This window comes from Aquarana catesbeiana, linkage group LG04 (genome assembly GCF_042186555.1).
Source record: "Aquarana catesbeiana isolate 2022-GZ linkage group LG04, ASM4218655v1, whole genome shotgun sequence".
Taxonomy (NCBI): Eukaryota; Metazoa; Chordata; class Amphibia; order Anura; family Ranidae; genus Aquarana; species Aquarana catesbeiana.
The window spans coordinates 117002378-117019666 of record NC_133327.1 but is presented as its reverse complement, the minus strand read 5'-3'; the positions used below and the strand labels follow the sequence as shown (position 1 = coordinate 117019666).

The 17289-nt window shown below is 44.5% G+C and overlaps 1 protein-coding gene across 5 annotated transcripts in view; it reads left to right on the top strand.

Moving 5' to 3' along the window:
• Positions 1 to 17289, top strand: part of STAG1 (STAG1 cohesin complex component) — a 335198-nt gene that overhangs the window by 266575 nt on the left and 51334 nt on the right. For all 5 annotated transcript variants that reach the window (XM_073625486.1, XM_073625487.1, XM_073625485.1 and 2 more), the window contains 3 exons: positions 6638 to 6708; positions 14053 to 14140; positions 14224 to 14304. In XM_073625486.1, coding sequence (XP_073481587.1) covers positions 6638 to 6708; positions 14053 to 14140; positions 14224 to 14304 — 240 coding nt within the window. The remainder of the gene's footprint in view (positions 1 to 6637; positions 6709 to 14052; positions 14141 to 14223; positions 14305 to 17289) is intronic.

Below are 17289 nucleotides of genomic sequence, written 5' to 3'. Positions count from 1 at the left end.
GCGAAGCTCACAATGGGCATGCGCACGCTCCTTTATCAAGTGTGGAGTGGACGGGAAGGGGAGAAGGCTTAAATAGCTCTGCATTGAAACTAAAAACACTCCAGCTGAACGAGGAAACAGACATAGATATGGCTAACAATAAGAGAGTCTCCTTCCACAATCAATTAAAACATATCAAGGGTTTCTAAAAGTCTCATAAATAAAGCTAAATGAATAAACCCAAAAAGGGGGGATATATATCAGTGAATAATTGTATACATTTAGATAAAAGAATTATCTATGTGAGATATAATATATATTATTTAAGACAGGAAAGATATAGAGGAGCAGTGGGTATAGAGAAATCATGTAGTTATGGTGATAATTAGATATCAGAAATGGTAATAATGGGAATAATTAAAAGGCACGACTATGTGTAATGTGCCTGCAAGATTAGGTTATTATGTCTTCATGCTTAAAAGAATGAGATAAAGATATTATTTCAGTAATATCTCATGTGTCAATGGTCTCTATCTAAGGAATCAATAATATATGAGATAATATAAAAAAGGGGAAATATATAATGGTTTACATTATAAAATATCTAAAAAATGCAAAACAACTGCACCAAAAAGGTGGTATAGTTAGGTGAAACTAGTAATACCATACGGGGAATCTGTATAGTTATACATGGGTGTATGGGGAAAGAGAACCAGCTAATTCTTGTTCAATCATCAACAATTTATTGTTAGATTTCCATAGTGGGGAAATAGCTTCCCACTCTGAAGCCTTGTCATTTTCTTTTTTGGAGAAGGTCCTACATCGCAAACAACGCCTAAAAAGAAAACACATAGACGAGGATGCAGAGGGGGACGCAATAAATCCAAAAACAAATGCGAAACTACAGAAACGATAAAACTATTTAATTTGTCTTCACATTTATTATCCTCAGAAGAAATTTCTTTACTTGGCAAGGGGCTCACTTTTTCACCCACCACACAACCCAATTCCTTTCTTCTCTTTAAAGATCTAAACAAATTCATTAGGAACCTCACCTTAAAAAGATTTTTTAATATCCAATCAATTAAGAATATACCAGCTGATAACAGATCAAACACAACCATGTCCACAGCTCCCCCTCATACTATTATGAATGAGACATCTGAGAGCTCTATCAGTGTATATGAGCTTGACTCAGAATTAGGAGCCCTGGACCTTGAGTTATTGACTCAACATCTCCAGACCTCACCTCCAGTTAAATATACTAATTTCAGACCAAAATCTGCTTTTTATCCTACTAGATCTAAGGGCCCCTATCTAGAAACGTTTTATAGAGTGATCTTCTCTGAATTCCAAAAATAGTGTAAACATATGGATAATACACAGAAATATCGCCCCCACAATCTTAATCCTGGTGAAATGGCTGCACTCCACTCTCTTTCAAATAATTCTGAGATCATTATTAAACCAGCAGATAAGGGGGGTGGGATTGTTATATTAGATCGCACCTCCTACATTACGAAGCATCCAGATTACTATCTGACCACCAAACATGTAGAAAACTACTTCAGATCCTCTGCCTCAATTTAGATTAGAGGCCGAGATATTAATTAATAAAGCCCTCTCAGATGAAGTGATCAATAAAAATGAAGCCTCTTTTTTACGCAAAGAATTTTATAGTACGCCTTATTTTTACCATCTGCCTAAGGTGCACAAAAATTCTTCCCATCCCCCAGGTAGACCTATTGTGGCGTCTATGAATAGTGTCTCCAGCGGTTTTTCTCAGTATGTTGATTCTTTCTTACAGCCCTTAGCTCAGGACCTTCCCTCCTATGTATGAGATTCAATACATTTGATAGAACTCCTGACTCCTTATAGATGGCAAGATAGTTATTCTTGGCTGTCTCTAGACGTCAATTCTTTGTATACTTCCATACCCCATCATATAGGTCTAATGGCAGTCCAACATTTTTTGTCCCTTGATCCCTATATAAATGCAAAACAGGCCGTATTTATTGCAGAAGACATTTCTTTTTGTTTAAATCATAACTACTTCCACTTTGATGATGAATTTTACCTACAGACCCATGGTACAGCTATGGGAACTAATTTTGCTCCATCTTATGCCAATCTGACCATGGGTCTGTGGGAAGACCGGTTTATATGGAATAAAAACCCTTTTGCCAAACATTTAGTTTTTTTTGGTAGATACATAGACGACATTATCGTCATCTGGGACGGTCCATCTTCCTCGGTTGATGGTTTGGTCTCTCACTGTAATGCCAACAATCTAGGTCTTTCTTTTACTTTTGTACACAATGTGGAAAGACTTTCCTTTTTAGATCTTGAACTTTTTCATGACCAAAATCGCATTCATTCACGAAACTATACTAAACCCACTGCCAGGAATTCTTACTTACATTTCAATAGCTGCCATCACCCACAGTGGGTCAATAATATTCCCAAAGGCCAGTATTGCAGATTAAGACAGAACTGTACCAGAGATTCTGATTACAGTTCTCAAAGTGCGCACCTTAAGAGAAAATTCTTAGAAAAGGGGTTTCCTGAGAAACTAGTAGATCAAGCCCATGCCACTTTTCTCCTAGGCAAAAAAACCTAAGACTACAAAACCATCTGATAATGACACTGTACGTTTTATTACTAGATATCATAGCGAATACAAAAAAATGGAACATATACTCCATAAACACTGGAATATTTTAAAACAGGATCCCCTTCTTAATAGTAGTCTTGGTGATAGACCTAAGGTTACTTATAGAAGGGCCCCAACGCTGAAAAACAAGATAGCGCCCAGTAAATTAAAAACTATCAAACCTGAAAGTTCCTTGTGTCTTATCCCTCTTACAGGTATGTACAGGTGCAATAAACCTTTATGCAAGACCTGTGCCTTTGTGAGACATGGTCAACGTAGTTTCCAACATAAAGATAAGAGTTATCAGCTAGAGGGATTTTATAACTGTTCTACTGATTACGTAGATTACTGCCTAACATGTCCATGTAAATCATCATATGTTGGTCGCACAATTTGCCCATTACGACAACGCTTTGGTAAACATCGTCGATTTATAGAAAAAGGCTGTGATGAACATAGCGTTCCCCGTCACTTCCTTGAGCACCACAACCAATCCACCGTAGGCCTACAGGTGTGGGTGATAGAATCAATACCACGCAAATTGTCTGAAGCTGAACGTTTTTCCAAATTGTGTGAATGCGAAATGTTTTGGATATACACCCTAGACACTCTGGCGCCCAATGGGTTGAACGAAGAAATAGAAGTCAACACCATCATATAGTATCTGATGACTGATCACTGCCTTGTACCCTCTCTGTTTCTTTCCCTTCCCCCTTCTCCTCCCCCCCCCCCCCCCCCCCATCCCCACTGCTTCCCTTTCTCTCCCCCTTCCTCCTCCTAGTTTTTTTTTTTTTTTTTTCTCTATGGGCCACCTTCAGGTGATGGACACTGGTATACCCTATACAGGAAGTTCACTCCCCTATATAACCCCTCCTCCTTCCAGATGCACCTCAGTTTTTTCACCAGTGTCTAAGGTGTTGGTCACATGTGAAGATGTGCTCTGAGGAGCTCCAGGAGGGATCCATGCTGGATTTAAATAACCTCCACACACCAGATCCATCCAAGCAACTGAGGCCAAAGTGGATGGTAGCCGGGCCTCGCAAGAAGAACGAGGTTTTGCCTGTAAGCCTCTCTTTTGAGGGCGGGACCCCAGGACCCAGGACTCTTTTTGGTCATGCTACATTACCTAAAGTTGATCCTGAGGGGTGCTAAACAGGTCCAAAGGAGTGGAACCCCTATAATAGGGACCCGGTGTTTGAAGGTTTACTAACGCAGCCCGCTGTGATGGGTGAAGTTTGGATTTTTCTGTTTTCAGCAGTATCCTGCAGTGAGGAAAAGGGAAGGGAAGAAGCCTAGGAACTGTAAAAAGTCCACCTATGCCTTTTTCTTCCATATAAAAAACATTGTAATGCCTTAAAATCTCCACTAGAGGGAGTAAAAATACACATACCTTTTGTAACGTTGCTTCTCAGCAGCTCTGTGTCCAGCTATAAACAGCGTGTTTGTATCCCAGCAGCAGGAGGGGGTTCTTAATTGAACAAAGATGTTTCTCCCCCCCCCCATGGTGGGGGTAAAGAGGCTGGGGGTAAGCAGATTGTTATATAAGGACTCCTGTTAAAACACTAAAGTGTTACAATAGTGGGTACTGACCAATTATCTGGAAAGTAGTAATGATAGATGCTAGCCTTTCAGGCTGGGGAGCAGTACTAGAGAAGGCGACTGTCCAGGGACAGTGGTCAAAAACCGAAAGAGCCTTGCCCATCAACATCCTAGAGATTCGGGTAGTGCATCTGGCTCTTAAGGCCTGGACTTCAGGTTAAGGGATTGTCCTGTCAGGTTCCAATCCAACAATGCCACAGCTGTGGCCTATATCAATCACCAAGGGGGCACCAAGAGTCTCTCAGCGCAGAGAGAGGTGAACCATATTCTAACTTGGGAAGAAATGAATGTTCCCTGCCTATCAGCAATCTTCATTCTGGGAGTAGAGAATTGGCAGGCGGACTACTTAAGTCGCCAGCAGTTATTCCTGGGAATGGTCTCTTCACCCCGACATTTTATGGGCTGTTTGTCAAAGATGGGGGACTCTGGACGTAGATCTTCTAGCGTCCAGATTCAACATGAAGTTAGTCAACTTTGTTTTCAGGACAAGGGATCCACTCGCATTCGGAACTGATACATTGGTGACCCTGTGGGATCAGTTCTCACTGTTCTATGCATTCCCCCCTATTCAGTTGCTACCACGACTTTGCAGAATCAAGCTGGAAAGAAAGCCGGTAATTCTGGTAGCACCAGCATGGCCCAGAAGGTCATGGTATGCAGAAATCGTAAAGATGGCAGTGGAGTATCCATGGTTCCTTCCACCAAAGCCAGACCTGCTCTCACAGGGGCCGATATTCCATCCTACTCTACGAATGCTAAATTTAACGGCCTGGCTATTAAAACCCACATTCTGCAGAAATGTGGGCTTTCCGGGTCAGTTGTCTCTACTTTGATTAATGCAAGTAAGCCAGCTTCCAGAACTATATATTATAAAGTCTGGAGGGCCTATGTTTTCTGGTGTGAATCCAAGGGTTGGCACCCTCGGAGATATATCGTAGGCAGAATTCTTGCCTTTCTACAACTGGGGGTAGAGATGAAGTTGGCCTTGAGTACTATTAAGGGCCTTATCGATCTTATTTCAGAGACCGCTTGCTATGCATTAGTCCGGTGTTTTATGCAAGGGGTGATGCGGATTAATCCGCCAGTTAAATCACCTTTGAGCCCTTGGGACTTGAACTTAGTTTTGTCAGTGTTACAAAAACAGCCATTTGAACTGATACAACATATTCCCTTAGTCCTTCTGACAAGGAAGCTGGTGTTATTGGTTGCTATATCCTCAGCAAGGAGGGTTTCGGAATTGGCTGCTCTTTCTTGTAAAGATCCATATTTGATTATTCATGAGGACAGAGTGGTGTTACGCCCTCGTGCAGGCTTTTTGCCAAAAGTGGTGTCAGGTTTTCACCTGAACCAAGATATTGTCCTGCCATCGTTTTTCCAAAACCATGTTCCAGGGAAGATAAGTCACTACATTGTCTTGATGTGGTGGGAGCAGTGAAAATCTATTTAAAGACAACTGCTCAGATTAGGAACACTGATGTATTTATTCTGCCGGAGGGTCCTAAGAAAGGACAGGCAGCGTCGAAATCCACTGTCGGTAAGTGGATTCGGCAAGTTATAATTCCGACTTATGATTTAAGAGGAAAGATTCCTCCTTTTCAATTTAAAGCGCACTCTACCAGGTCGGTTAGTGCTTCTTGGGCAGTGCGTCACCAGGCCTCCATGGCTCACATCTATAAGGCCGCAGCTTGGTCTTCAGTACATACATTCACAAAATGTTATCAGGTGGATGTAAGGAGGTATGACGATATCGCCTTCGGGCACAGTGTACTGCAGGCAGCAGTATAAGTCCTCAAGTCTGGGGGTGCCCTACGGATTGTCTCTCCCTCCCCTCAATTAGCATTGCTATGGCTCGTCCCATTAAGTTATTACTTGGGCTCTGTGTCCCATGATTTACGATAAAGAAAATAGGATTTTTAGAACAGCTTATATGTAAAATCCTTTTCTTGGAGTACATCATGGGACACAGAGGTCCCTCCCCTCTTTTATGGGGTTTAAGTATATTGCTTTGCTACAAAAATAGAGGTGCTCCTGGAAGGAGGAGGGGTTATATAGGGGAGTGAACTTCCTGTATTGGGTATACCAATGTCCATCACCTGAAGGTGGCCCATAACCCATTAAGTTATTACTTAGGCTATGTGTCCCATGATGTACTCCAAGAAAAGGATTTTACAGGTAAGCTGTCATAAAAATCCTATTTTTAAAAAAGAGCTCTCTTGGGTAGATGTGCATCTGACTTGCTTTTACTGTTTGTGTAGCTGGATTGCAATCATTTTAAAGGAAATGACAAACAAACAAAATGTTCTATTACAAATACTGTAAGGGAACCTTTGTCTTGTATTTTGCAATCCGACATGTCAGACATTCTGTTTCTGTGCTTTTAATATGTTATAACTTAATTTTACACAGCTAGATGAAGCTGATGAAGATGATGTATATAATGTACTGGCCTCCTTAAAACGCTTAACATGTTTTCACAAGTGAGTATAGTATTCTTGGGGTGAATGTTGACTATTTTATTTGTGTAGTAAATCTAATAAGCACCGTCAATGTAAAATGGTATAACAGTAGCAGTTTCTTCGTTTTACAAGAGCAATTTTTTTTTTTAAATACATTTTATGATTGCTTCAGATGTCATAAGTATTAAATTCATATGTCTATTTGGTAGTTCTTTTGGTAGACTGTAAGATACTGCTTCAAGAGTCCTTTGTGATTTACATAACATCCCTTTTCTCTTTCGTTTATTGACATACACAGAGCTCTATATTCAGAACCATAGGGTTATATCGCCCCCTACAGGAGTAGGACACTAGGCAGAAAAAAACAACTTGGCTACGCCTATGAGCAGTCCTAGCTGATATACACCCCCCTCTCTGCTATAGGCCTTCAGTTTTTTCTGCCTAGTGACAGCAATAAGGACCTAGTTCCCTGCTGGGACCTCAGCTTCCACAAGTATTTTCTTTTTCCTGGGATTTTTTCCTGTGGAGATCTTCAATCGACAACCGGGCTGGAAAATTTAGATCCAGTGGTCACCCCAGTCTGGCCAGCGAGCGTGCACAGGCCTTTAGCTATGCGATTGGAAAGCTGCGACATGCCTCATCCTGGACTGACCAGGCTCCTGATGTCCATGTGACAGCGCTACCCTGGCCGGCAGCCCCCACTTAGGTGGTGAAGTGGATTTGTCTCGGGAGTGTTACCTGCAACCCCCATGGATTGGTAAGTAGATGCCCCTTCCCAGGTCTGTGTGGAGCGGGGGTACTCCCCGGGGTGGTTGGTCTCTTCAGGGTTCCCCCCTCCCTCTCTTTCTTTTGGGTTAAAGGTATCCCCCCAGCTCCCAGTGTCCTGGGGTGTGCTATGGGATGACGGGCTGCATGTGCCTGTTCCCTCTTTACTGCTGGCTGTATCTTTCCTTAGATAGCAGCACCCTGCTCAAGGTCAGAGTGGGCTTTTTTCATGCACGGCTATATAGCTTCCTCCCCTCTCCCCTAGGGCTGCTTTCAGGACAAATGGCTGCGGGGGCTATGTTATTGCCTCCCCTTTTGATGACAGGCTTGATAGCTCACTGGTGAAGGGGGTGGGGATGTTTCGGGCTCCCTGCCTTGCCCAGGGACCTGCTGTTCAGCCCCCCGCAGGTGTGCGTACCACGGGGTCAGGCTCCCTGCTAATCTAGGCCGCCGCCTCCGGGTCTGAATTGCGGCTTTGCCGTCGTGTTTGATGTGGGAAGCCGCCCTCTCTGCAGTCAGTGCGCTTGTAAGCTGGTATCCTCCCCCTGTTGGCCGGTACTGCGGGGCGGCAGTTGCATGGGAGTGTTCCATGTTGCCAGGGTCTTTATCTTACCCCCCCCCTCCCTTCGGTGGCGCGATCATCCGCGGCTGTGGAGAGTCTCCCCGGTGGAGACTCGGGTGGCGGTTCCTGCTGGTGACCCCGATCGGTACAGGCTGCGCCTGGGGACCCCCCATGTCCCAAAGGTGTTGTGGTTATCTTAGTCACCATGTCAGCGAAGGGGGACGCTCCGGGCCCTGTCAAGGGTGGTATCCTTCACACACTCCCGCCCCGTCCATTCTGTTGGTTGTCATAACCTTTTGGGGTGGGCGTGTGCAGTCTGTGGCGTAATGCCCAGCACTGCTCTGCAGTTTAGCAGTGATAATGATGGGCGCTTGGTAGGCATACTTTTGCATCTCTGTAGTTCCCTTGACTTTTCTCCTGTGTAAGTAGTTGCGGCCCCTGCTTCACTCATATGCAAACGCATGTGCTGGTAGCGCGCTGGTTCCCTTTGGCGATATCTTGGGGTTCACGGTTCAGGAGCAGTCGTCCTTGGGACGCATGAGCCAGCTGGGCGATTTTTTTTTTTTTTTCCCCTGACCCCTGTGTTTGTTTTTGTCTACAGTTAGATTAAAGAGGCCCTTTGTGGTTCCGCTTCGCTTTGGGGAATGTTATTCTGTGAGGAGGCTCTTCTGCGGAACTGGACCTCTCTTTCTGTGGTTGGTTACATAAAGCTACCATGCTGCTGGCTGAGGAGCTTCTCTCCTTTTTAGAATTCTGCGGCCACAGGGCACAATCGGTCGCCAGTTTGTTTGCCTTGCATGGTCAGCATTCCAGCCTGTGTTGGCCATGGCCAAGGCGTCTGATGCATATCTAGCTCCGGTAGCAAGTTTGAGCATCAAATATGTGGCTCAGGCAGTCCAATTGGTCCAGTACCTGAAGTACGTACATGAGACATGCTTGGGTGCTGTTCCGCTCCTTCCACACTCTCCGTCTCAATGGTGGTGCTTCTGTTTCAGGCTGGGCTACTGACTAGATTTCTGCATGGGCCCAGGTGGGCCTGCACTCCCTGGGGGAGTGTCACCTTGGACAGCTTTGAGAATCTCATGGGTGGCGAGAGTAACATCCTCCCACAGACCTAGAATGGGAAGGAATCTTGTTGCCTCTTGCGCCTCTGGCAAGGCTGCCCAGTCTTTCCAGGCTCCCCGTGAATGGGGCAAGGTGCTCCAGGATCCTTAAATCCACCATTACCACGGATTGGTTAATTTCGGCATGCAGATTTATCCTACCCCTTCCGGGGTGGGGGGACGTTTACGCTGGTTTCTGGGCCGTGGACCTCCTTGGTGAGCGACAAATGGGTTCATAAAATAATAATGTCTGGTAACGAGATCATTTTGTTCTTGCCCTTCTTTCCTTCCAATGTGCATCTGTCCTCGGATCGGCTGCAAGTTCTTTTCGGGGCTGTGCAGGACCTGTTGCTTCAGGGAGTGATTGTCTCCGTTCCCGTATCCCTGTGTGGGCCCCCCTGTATGCTTGAGCCCCCTACAAGAGGGATGGTCCCCCACCAATCAGCGGCCCTGGTCTTACCTTCACTCCTGGGGTCTTCACGAAGGTGTTTGTCCTGTTCTTGGCTTTGCTATATCAGCGGGGGATTGCTGGGCTACTTGGACGAACTCCTCTTGCGAGCAGAGTCCTCCTTTGCATTGATGGATGACCTGGAGATCACTATCCAGACCTTGCAGGAGTTTGGATGGCTTCTGAAGTTCCAGAAGTCTGCCTTGAGCCCGTCCAGAAAATTGGATTACCTGGGTCTGACTCTGGATTCAGCTCTGGCCAGAGTGTGTTTCTCTGGACAAACGCCAAAAGTTGCATTCTGCATTTCATCTGTTGCTGTCCCACAGATGGTCCTCCCTCCGGACTTGCAGGCGAGTGCTTGGCCTGATGGTGTTTACCTTTTGAGGCAGTCCCATTTGCACAGTTCCATACGAGGGGAGATCCTGGTAAAATGGTACAAGTGTCCAAAGTCTGGCCAACCAGATTCGTCTGAGCTGGGAAACCAGGGATTCCCTAGTCTGGTGGCTTCCCTCTTCAAACCTTCGGCAGGGCAAGTTTTTCCTCCCCTTGTATTGGACAGTGGTCCCATCGGATGCCAGCCTGTACTGGTGGGGAGGTGTCCTGGAGCTGAGCTCAGCTCAGGGTTGTTGGACGCTGGCAGAATCCAGGCAAACTATCAATGTCTTGGAACTTCGGGCGATCAGACTTGGCCTGGATTGCTGGACGGATCGGCTCCAGCAGCTCCCAGAAAGGATCCAGTCAAAAAAATGCCATTTATGTCAATCACCAGGGCAGAACAAAAGTGTGTTGGCGGCTCTGGAGGTTTCCGGCATTCTCTGGTGGTCAGAACGCTTTGGTCTGGCCCCTTCGACCGTGCACGTTCCAGGTGTGAAAAATTGGCAGGCGGACTTTCTCAGTCGGCCGGGCGTTGGACCAAGGGGGGTAATCCCTTCATCCGAATGTGTTTCATCTGATATGTCTGCAGTGGGGCACCCCCGAGGTGAACCTGTTGGCGTCTCGGCTCAACAGAAAAGTTCAGAGGTTTGTGGCAAGGAGGATCGCCACAGATGCTCTGATCCTGTGGGGTCAGTATCGTCTGATTTATACCTTCCCTCCTTTCAAGCTTCTTTCACGGCTTTTTGCAGGATTGAGGCCGAAGGTATTCTGGTCTTGGTACACCGTCCTGGTGCGATTGGTCGCCAACGTCCCTTGGAAGGCTGCCTCTCGGGGAGGACCTGCGGTCCCAAGGGCAAATCTTCCATCCTGCTTTACAATAGCTGGCTTTGAGGCCTGGCTGTTGAAAGCCAGGTGCTGAAAGATGGAGGTTTGCCTGGGTCGATGGTTTCAACTATGCTGAATAGGAAGATTTCCCATCATAGGTGGAAAGCGTATATTTGGTGGTGTGAGTCGATTGGTGTTCACCCTCGATCTTTTTCATTGGCTCGAATTTTGACCTTCGTGCAACGAGGTGTTGAGCAGAAGTTGGCCTTAAGTACCATCAAGGGCCAGGTGTCTGCCTTAGCAGTCTTTTTTCAGCGACCCTTAGCCATGCATTCCTTGGTGCGTACTTTCGTTCAGGGGATTCGACACCCGACTGCGCCAGTGCGGTCTCCTTTACCACCCTGGGATTTGAACTTGGTGCTCTCCGTTCTCCAGAAACCTCCTTTTGAAAATTTCCTGGAGATTCCCCTGCTTACGCTGTCACAGAAGGTGGCTTTTTTGGTGGCTATCGCTTCTGCTTGCAGGGTGTCAGAACTGACGGCGTTATCTTGTCATACTCCCTACTTGGTGGTCCACAAAGATAAGGTGGTCCTTCGTCCATGCCCATCTTTCCTACCTAAGGTGGTCTCTGACTTCCATTTGAGTGAAGACATTGTGTTGCCTTCCTTGTGTCTGAGGGCCCATTCATCCCAAGGAATTTGCGTTGCATACCCTGGATGTGGATTGGGCAGTTTGGGTGCATCTGGCAGCCATGGAGTCTTTTCAGAGGTCAGACCCTTTTTGTGATCACGGACGGGTCATGGAAAGGGTTGTCCCCTTCTTCTGCTACCATTTCCAGGTGGATAAGATAGATGGTGATTCGGCCTATTCTATCAAGGGGCGGGTTCTTCCCTTCCCTGTGGCGGCACACTCTACTCAGGCGTTTTTATGGTTCTTGGGTCTTCCACCATCAGGCGTCGGTGTCACACGTTTGCAAGGCGACCACTTGGTCGTTGGTGCACACTTTAACAAAATTCTTTGCAGTGGATGTTTTGGCTTCTGCGGATGCTTCTTTTCGCCGCACGGTTTTGCAAGCTGCTGTCTAGAGGACCTGTTCCCTCTTTTGGGAGGTATTGTTCAGTTTGGGGTCCTGTGTTTGTTTTTTTGAGCTCCTGTTACTTGTTTGGCCTGGGGGCTTTTGTCCCACCCCTCATGTTTTTGGCACTGCTTGGGGACGTCCCTATGGTTCTGAATATGGAGCGCTGTGTCTGTCACTGAACGAAAGAGAAAATAGGATTTTTGTTACTTATCATAAAATCCATTTCTCTGAGTTCATTGATGGACACCGCACCCACCCCGCTATGGACTTTTAATATTTCTGATACTGCTTGTTTACTAAACTGAAGGCCTATAGCAGAGAGAGGATGTATACCAACTAGGATTGCCAATAGGTGTAGCCAAGTTTTGTTTTTTTTCTGCCTATAGGGGGCAATATAACCCTATGGTTCTGAATATGGAGCGCTGTGTCCATCATTGAACTCAGAGAAATGGATTTTAACACAAATCCTAGTTTTAGATATATACCGAGCCAGCAAATGGCAGCATATTTTACATCTCTTGATGTCTCCTGTTTGCTCAGAATTGGAATCAACTGCTAATTTACATATTTTCAGCACACCAAGAACCCAATAAAAGTTAATAATTATTTTAACCTGTTCATTACGGTCTGTGCACAGATCAACTACAACCAAGTTATTTGGTACTTCAACTGTTCTTTGTTATATGCATTTGGTATTTTTTTTTAAATGTGTATATAACATTTACATCAGTCAAGCCAACTGAGCTTACCATTGAAATAACTCCAATAAAACACCATTTAAAACCGTTCTGCATTTTATGAATAAATGTTTAATTATATTTCACGCATCCTGTAAATGCATGAATCTGCCTTTATTCAATATGCCTTCTATCATCCTCTGCACAATGGGAGTGAGGAGAAACAGATCAGACTAATATACGAGGGGTCTTTTAAAAAGTTTCCGCACTTTTATATATACAACTTGGTTAAAAAAGTGTGGAAACTTTTTGAAGATCCCTCCATATATTTCTAGTTCTAGGGGGAAGGATAGAACTTTTTTTTAATGTTTTTTTAAATTTTTTTTTCACATTGGAAGATTTCCCTCCACAATCTGTTCCAGAGAAATAACAGTTATAGAAAGTCTCCCAAAAGTAAAGTGCGGTTTAACATTTGGCAGGTTTAATGGGTGTCATGGTGATAGTTTACCCTAGCTTTCTATCCATGTAAGATTGGTTACTAGGACAAGAAGGTGTGAGTAAATTTTTTTATATCAATGAACACCTGGCAGTAGTTATAACCATTAAGCCCATAAGGAAGAAAATGGTTTGGCTGGAGTTCGACTTTAAAGAATCAGTCCACTAAAGTCTAATACTCTGTAGTTATTGGTGGTTGCAAGTGGAGGTATTGCTTAAGTATTATATAGGCTTTTTCTCCTCTGGAACTTAATGGCTTGAACACCTGTCATGGACATTACAAGATCATCAATCTGTTAAATTTTGCAAATTCAGGAGTGGTTCGAATACATGGGATTCCAGAATCTACTCAAAGTGGAGAATATCCTTTCAACAACCATGCTAGTATGTTTTGTCTCTTTCTCTCCCTTCCTCCTTTAAAGGAGAAGTATGGACAACGTTTTTTTGGCTATACTTCTATGGATTACAGGCATGCAGAACAGTTCTGCACTTCCGTGACCAGTTATCAGCCGACAACGGGCTTTAGCTCGTTCAAGCTGGGGAAAGATCCAGACTTAGTCGAGATCCACCCAGATGCCTGGACCAGCAGCTGGCGCAGCCTCCCAGCTGCACCTCTGGGAGACTGAGCCTGCCCTTCCTTCCCCCTCCCTCCAGACCAGCGCACCAGTGAGCGCTGGAGGGGCAGCGCAGGAAGCTGGTGACTGTCAGTCGCTGCTCTCTGCTTAGAGCAGAGTGGAGAACTAAGAGATCAGCAGTATTTGATTGCTCTGTTCTCAGTGCAGAGGTGGCGGGGGAGAGACGTAGCATTTGATCGATGCTGCATCCACCTAATTTTGTATAAGGCTTTTTGTTTTGTTTTTTAAACCCGCATATTTCTATTTAAATCACAATTCTGATTTTTGTAAATTCCTGTGGTGTTATGGCATTGTGGTGTGAATCTTGTGATTTCTAGTTTGTTGCATTGTGGAGTACCCTTGTTCAGCCTTGCAATATGCTAGCAGATGTTCTGTGTTCCTGAAAGCACCTTGTAATTGCAGCGCTCATGATTTGACCAAATGGGACATGTTTGGAAACTGTTATCGGCTGTTGAAGGCAGGTCTGGAACATGAAGGCATGCTCGAGCAGGTATTTTTGATTGTTTGATATAAAGTACTTGCAGGTGGATATGTTTGGATGGAGCCTAATTCTTTTTCTTTGATTTCTTTCAGATTGGTGTCCAGGCTCTCCAGTGCTCTCACTACTCTCTATTGTGGCAGCTGGTTAAAATCACAGAAGGCAATCCTTCCAGAGTAAGTCTTCCAAGTCATTTTGTATTTGTCACCTGTAGTAATGTCTTGCTTCAAAATAGATATTAAAGTGTACCCATCTATTAAATATTGCAAAGTTTGCTATTTAGTGGGCTGTAAACCTACTCAAGATCATGTAGTTTGTTATCTTAAAGTGGCTGTAAACCCTCTCATATACCCAGTGAAGTGAATAGCCTCAGATGATATACAAAGATGAAACAAATCCTCCTACATGAGTTTTATTTGTTTATCTGCAGTCATCACTTTTCTACATCCCTTCAAAGTGCTGAATTTAGATAAAATTATTATGCATCTGTCAGCAGCACAGAGGAGGGGGCAGAGAGCTGCAATTGAAGCACTTGTACAGTGTGTGACAGCTGATTGGAGGAAAGGGGACCCCCCCCCCCCCCATTCGCCCACAGCGCAGGAACAACTATGCAGAGCTGTGTTGTGATTAGACAAGCTCTGTGCTGGGCTCTCCTCTCTCCCCATTTCATCTCTGGACAACTTGTCGGAAGTGATGCATGCTGATAACAGAGGAACGAAGCACCAGAGAGAAATGACACTCAGAGCTTTTGGAAAGAGGAGTAAACTACAGAATAAGTGCTTTGTTCAGATTTCATGACTGAAGTTTACAACCACTTTAAAGCGGGGGGTCCACCTATCTATCGTTTTTTTTTTTTTTTTTTTGAGTTCATTCACAAACTTTTCTTCTCAGCATTACATACTCACATATTGTGTGTAATATGTCCGCCTGTGTCAGATTTCGTCGGAAAGAATAACTTATATTATTCACTGCAGGCGGTTTCCATCTTCATTGTGGGCATTTGAAGCCCACAAGCATTTATTTCCTGGATGCGGTGAATGCTGTGCTCCCAGCATTCAACGCTCGTTCCCGCACATGCTCAGTGGCATCCTGGGAAGCCTGAGGCTAGCTCCCAGGAGACTGTGCGGAGTCTGGGAGAGGCTAGAAACACGCCTACTCCCACGGGGGGAGAACCAGGAAGTGCAAAGAAGAATAGAAAAATAAAAGGTAATTACGGCGATTTACATTTTTTTTAAACGGCATGTCAGCATCTAGGCAAGGAAGAGAATACATACAGATATTGTTCAAAATTTGGGTGGAACCCCGCTTTAAAGGATTCCCAGCACAGTAAATCATGTGTGACTATCATTACAAATGGCATATACAGTTAGAGATGTTTTTCTTATAAGGAAGATGTAGCAAAAACCAATGCATTTCTAACTGTGATTCAGTTGGTGACAGAAGACAGACCCCAATAACATTTTGAAGGCTACTTTCACACTGAGGCAGTTTTCAGGCGTTTTAGTGACTAAATATAGCTCCTGAAAACGGCCTTTCATGCCTCCCCAGTGTGAAAGTCCGAGTGCTTTCACACTTGGGTGGTGCGCTTGCGGGAATGGAAAAAGTCCTGCAAGCAGCATCTGTGGGGCGGTGTAGGAGCGCAGTATACAGTGTAGGACCCACCGCCTCAGTGTGAAAGTACCCCAACAGTAATGCTAACTTGCTTCACTATAATCAGCACTGGTTCTAAAACAATAGAATTAAAAATATTAATTTATTACTGGATTGCTCAGTGGCAGCAGCACAGTCTTTTCATACCTTGCCAACATCCTTAACTGTGCAGTGGGGAGGTATTGCAAATTCCACCTACCTGGCCAATGAAGAGACGAGGAAAGGTGCAGGACCATATATAATAAAGGCAAATCCACTGCCACCCCCACCATTGCATGACAGACACAGAAGTTCAATTGGCAGTTTTGCAACCCACCCCAGAGGACAGGTTAAAGACCCTTCAGAAGCTTTCAGAAAACAAATAACCAGCAGGTATTTCTTTAAGTGGTGGCTCAACTCATATATGCTCCCAATGCAGCTGTGATATTTCACTAATGTTGGTCCCAGCATGTCATTTGGAAGTGTGTGGATAGGTGACCCAAGCTGCATTAAACTTTTCTCTGCCAGTCTGTCATGCTGGGGTGGGGAGAGGGCCAAGGGATTACAGTAAGTAGATATATATCGATGATCATTTTAGGTGCAGTATTCACCCTGCACTCCTTTGTAAGGTCAATGTTTTTTAGCTGTGGCTCCTTTTATATATATATATATATATATATATATATATATATATATATATATATATATATATATATATATATATATATATATATATATATATATATATAAAAAATAATCTCATAAAAGTGGGTACACCCCTCACATTTCTGTAAATATTTTATTATATCTTTTCATGTGACAACACTGAAGAAATTACACTTTGCTACAGTGTAAAGTAGTGAGTGTACAGCTTATATAATAGTGTAAATTTGCTGTCCCCTCAAAATAACTCCACACACAGCCATTAATGTCTAAATCGCTGGCAACAAAAGTAAGTACACCCCTAAGTGAAAATGTTCAAATTAAGCCAAATTAACCATTTTCCCTCCCCAGTGTCATGTAACTCATTAGTTTTACAAGGTCTCCGGTGTGAATGGGGGAGCAGGTGTGTTAAATTTGATGTTATCGCTCTCACTCTCTCTTACTGGTCACTGGAAGTTCAACATGGTACCTCATGGCAAAGAATTCTGAGGATCTGAAAAACAGAATTGTTGCTTTACATAAAGATGGCCTAGGCTATAAGAAGATTGCCAAGACCATGAAACTGAGCTGCAGCATAGTGGCCAAGACTATACAGCGGGTTTAACAGGACAAGTTCCACTCAGAACAGGCCTCGCCATGGTCAACCAAAGAAGTTGAGTGCACGTACTCACCGTCATATCCAGAGGTTGACTTTGGGAAAGTATGAGTGCTGCCAGCATTGCTGCATAGGTTGAAGGGGTGGGGGGTCAGCCTGTCAGTGCTCAGACCATATGCTGCACACTGAATCAAATTTGTCTGCTTGGCTGTCGTCCCAGAAGGAAGCCTCTTCTAAAGATGATGCACAAGAAAGCCCGCAAACAGTATGCTGA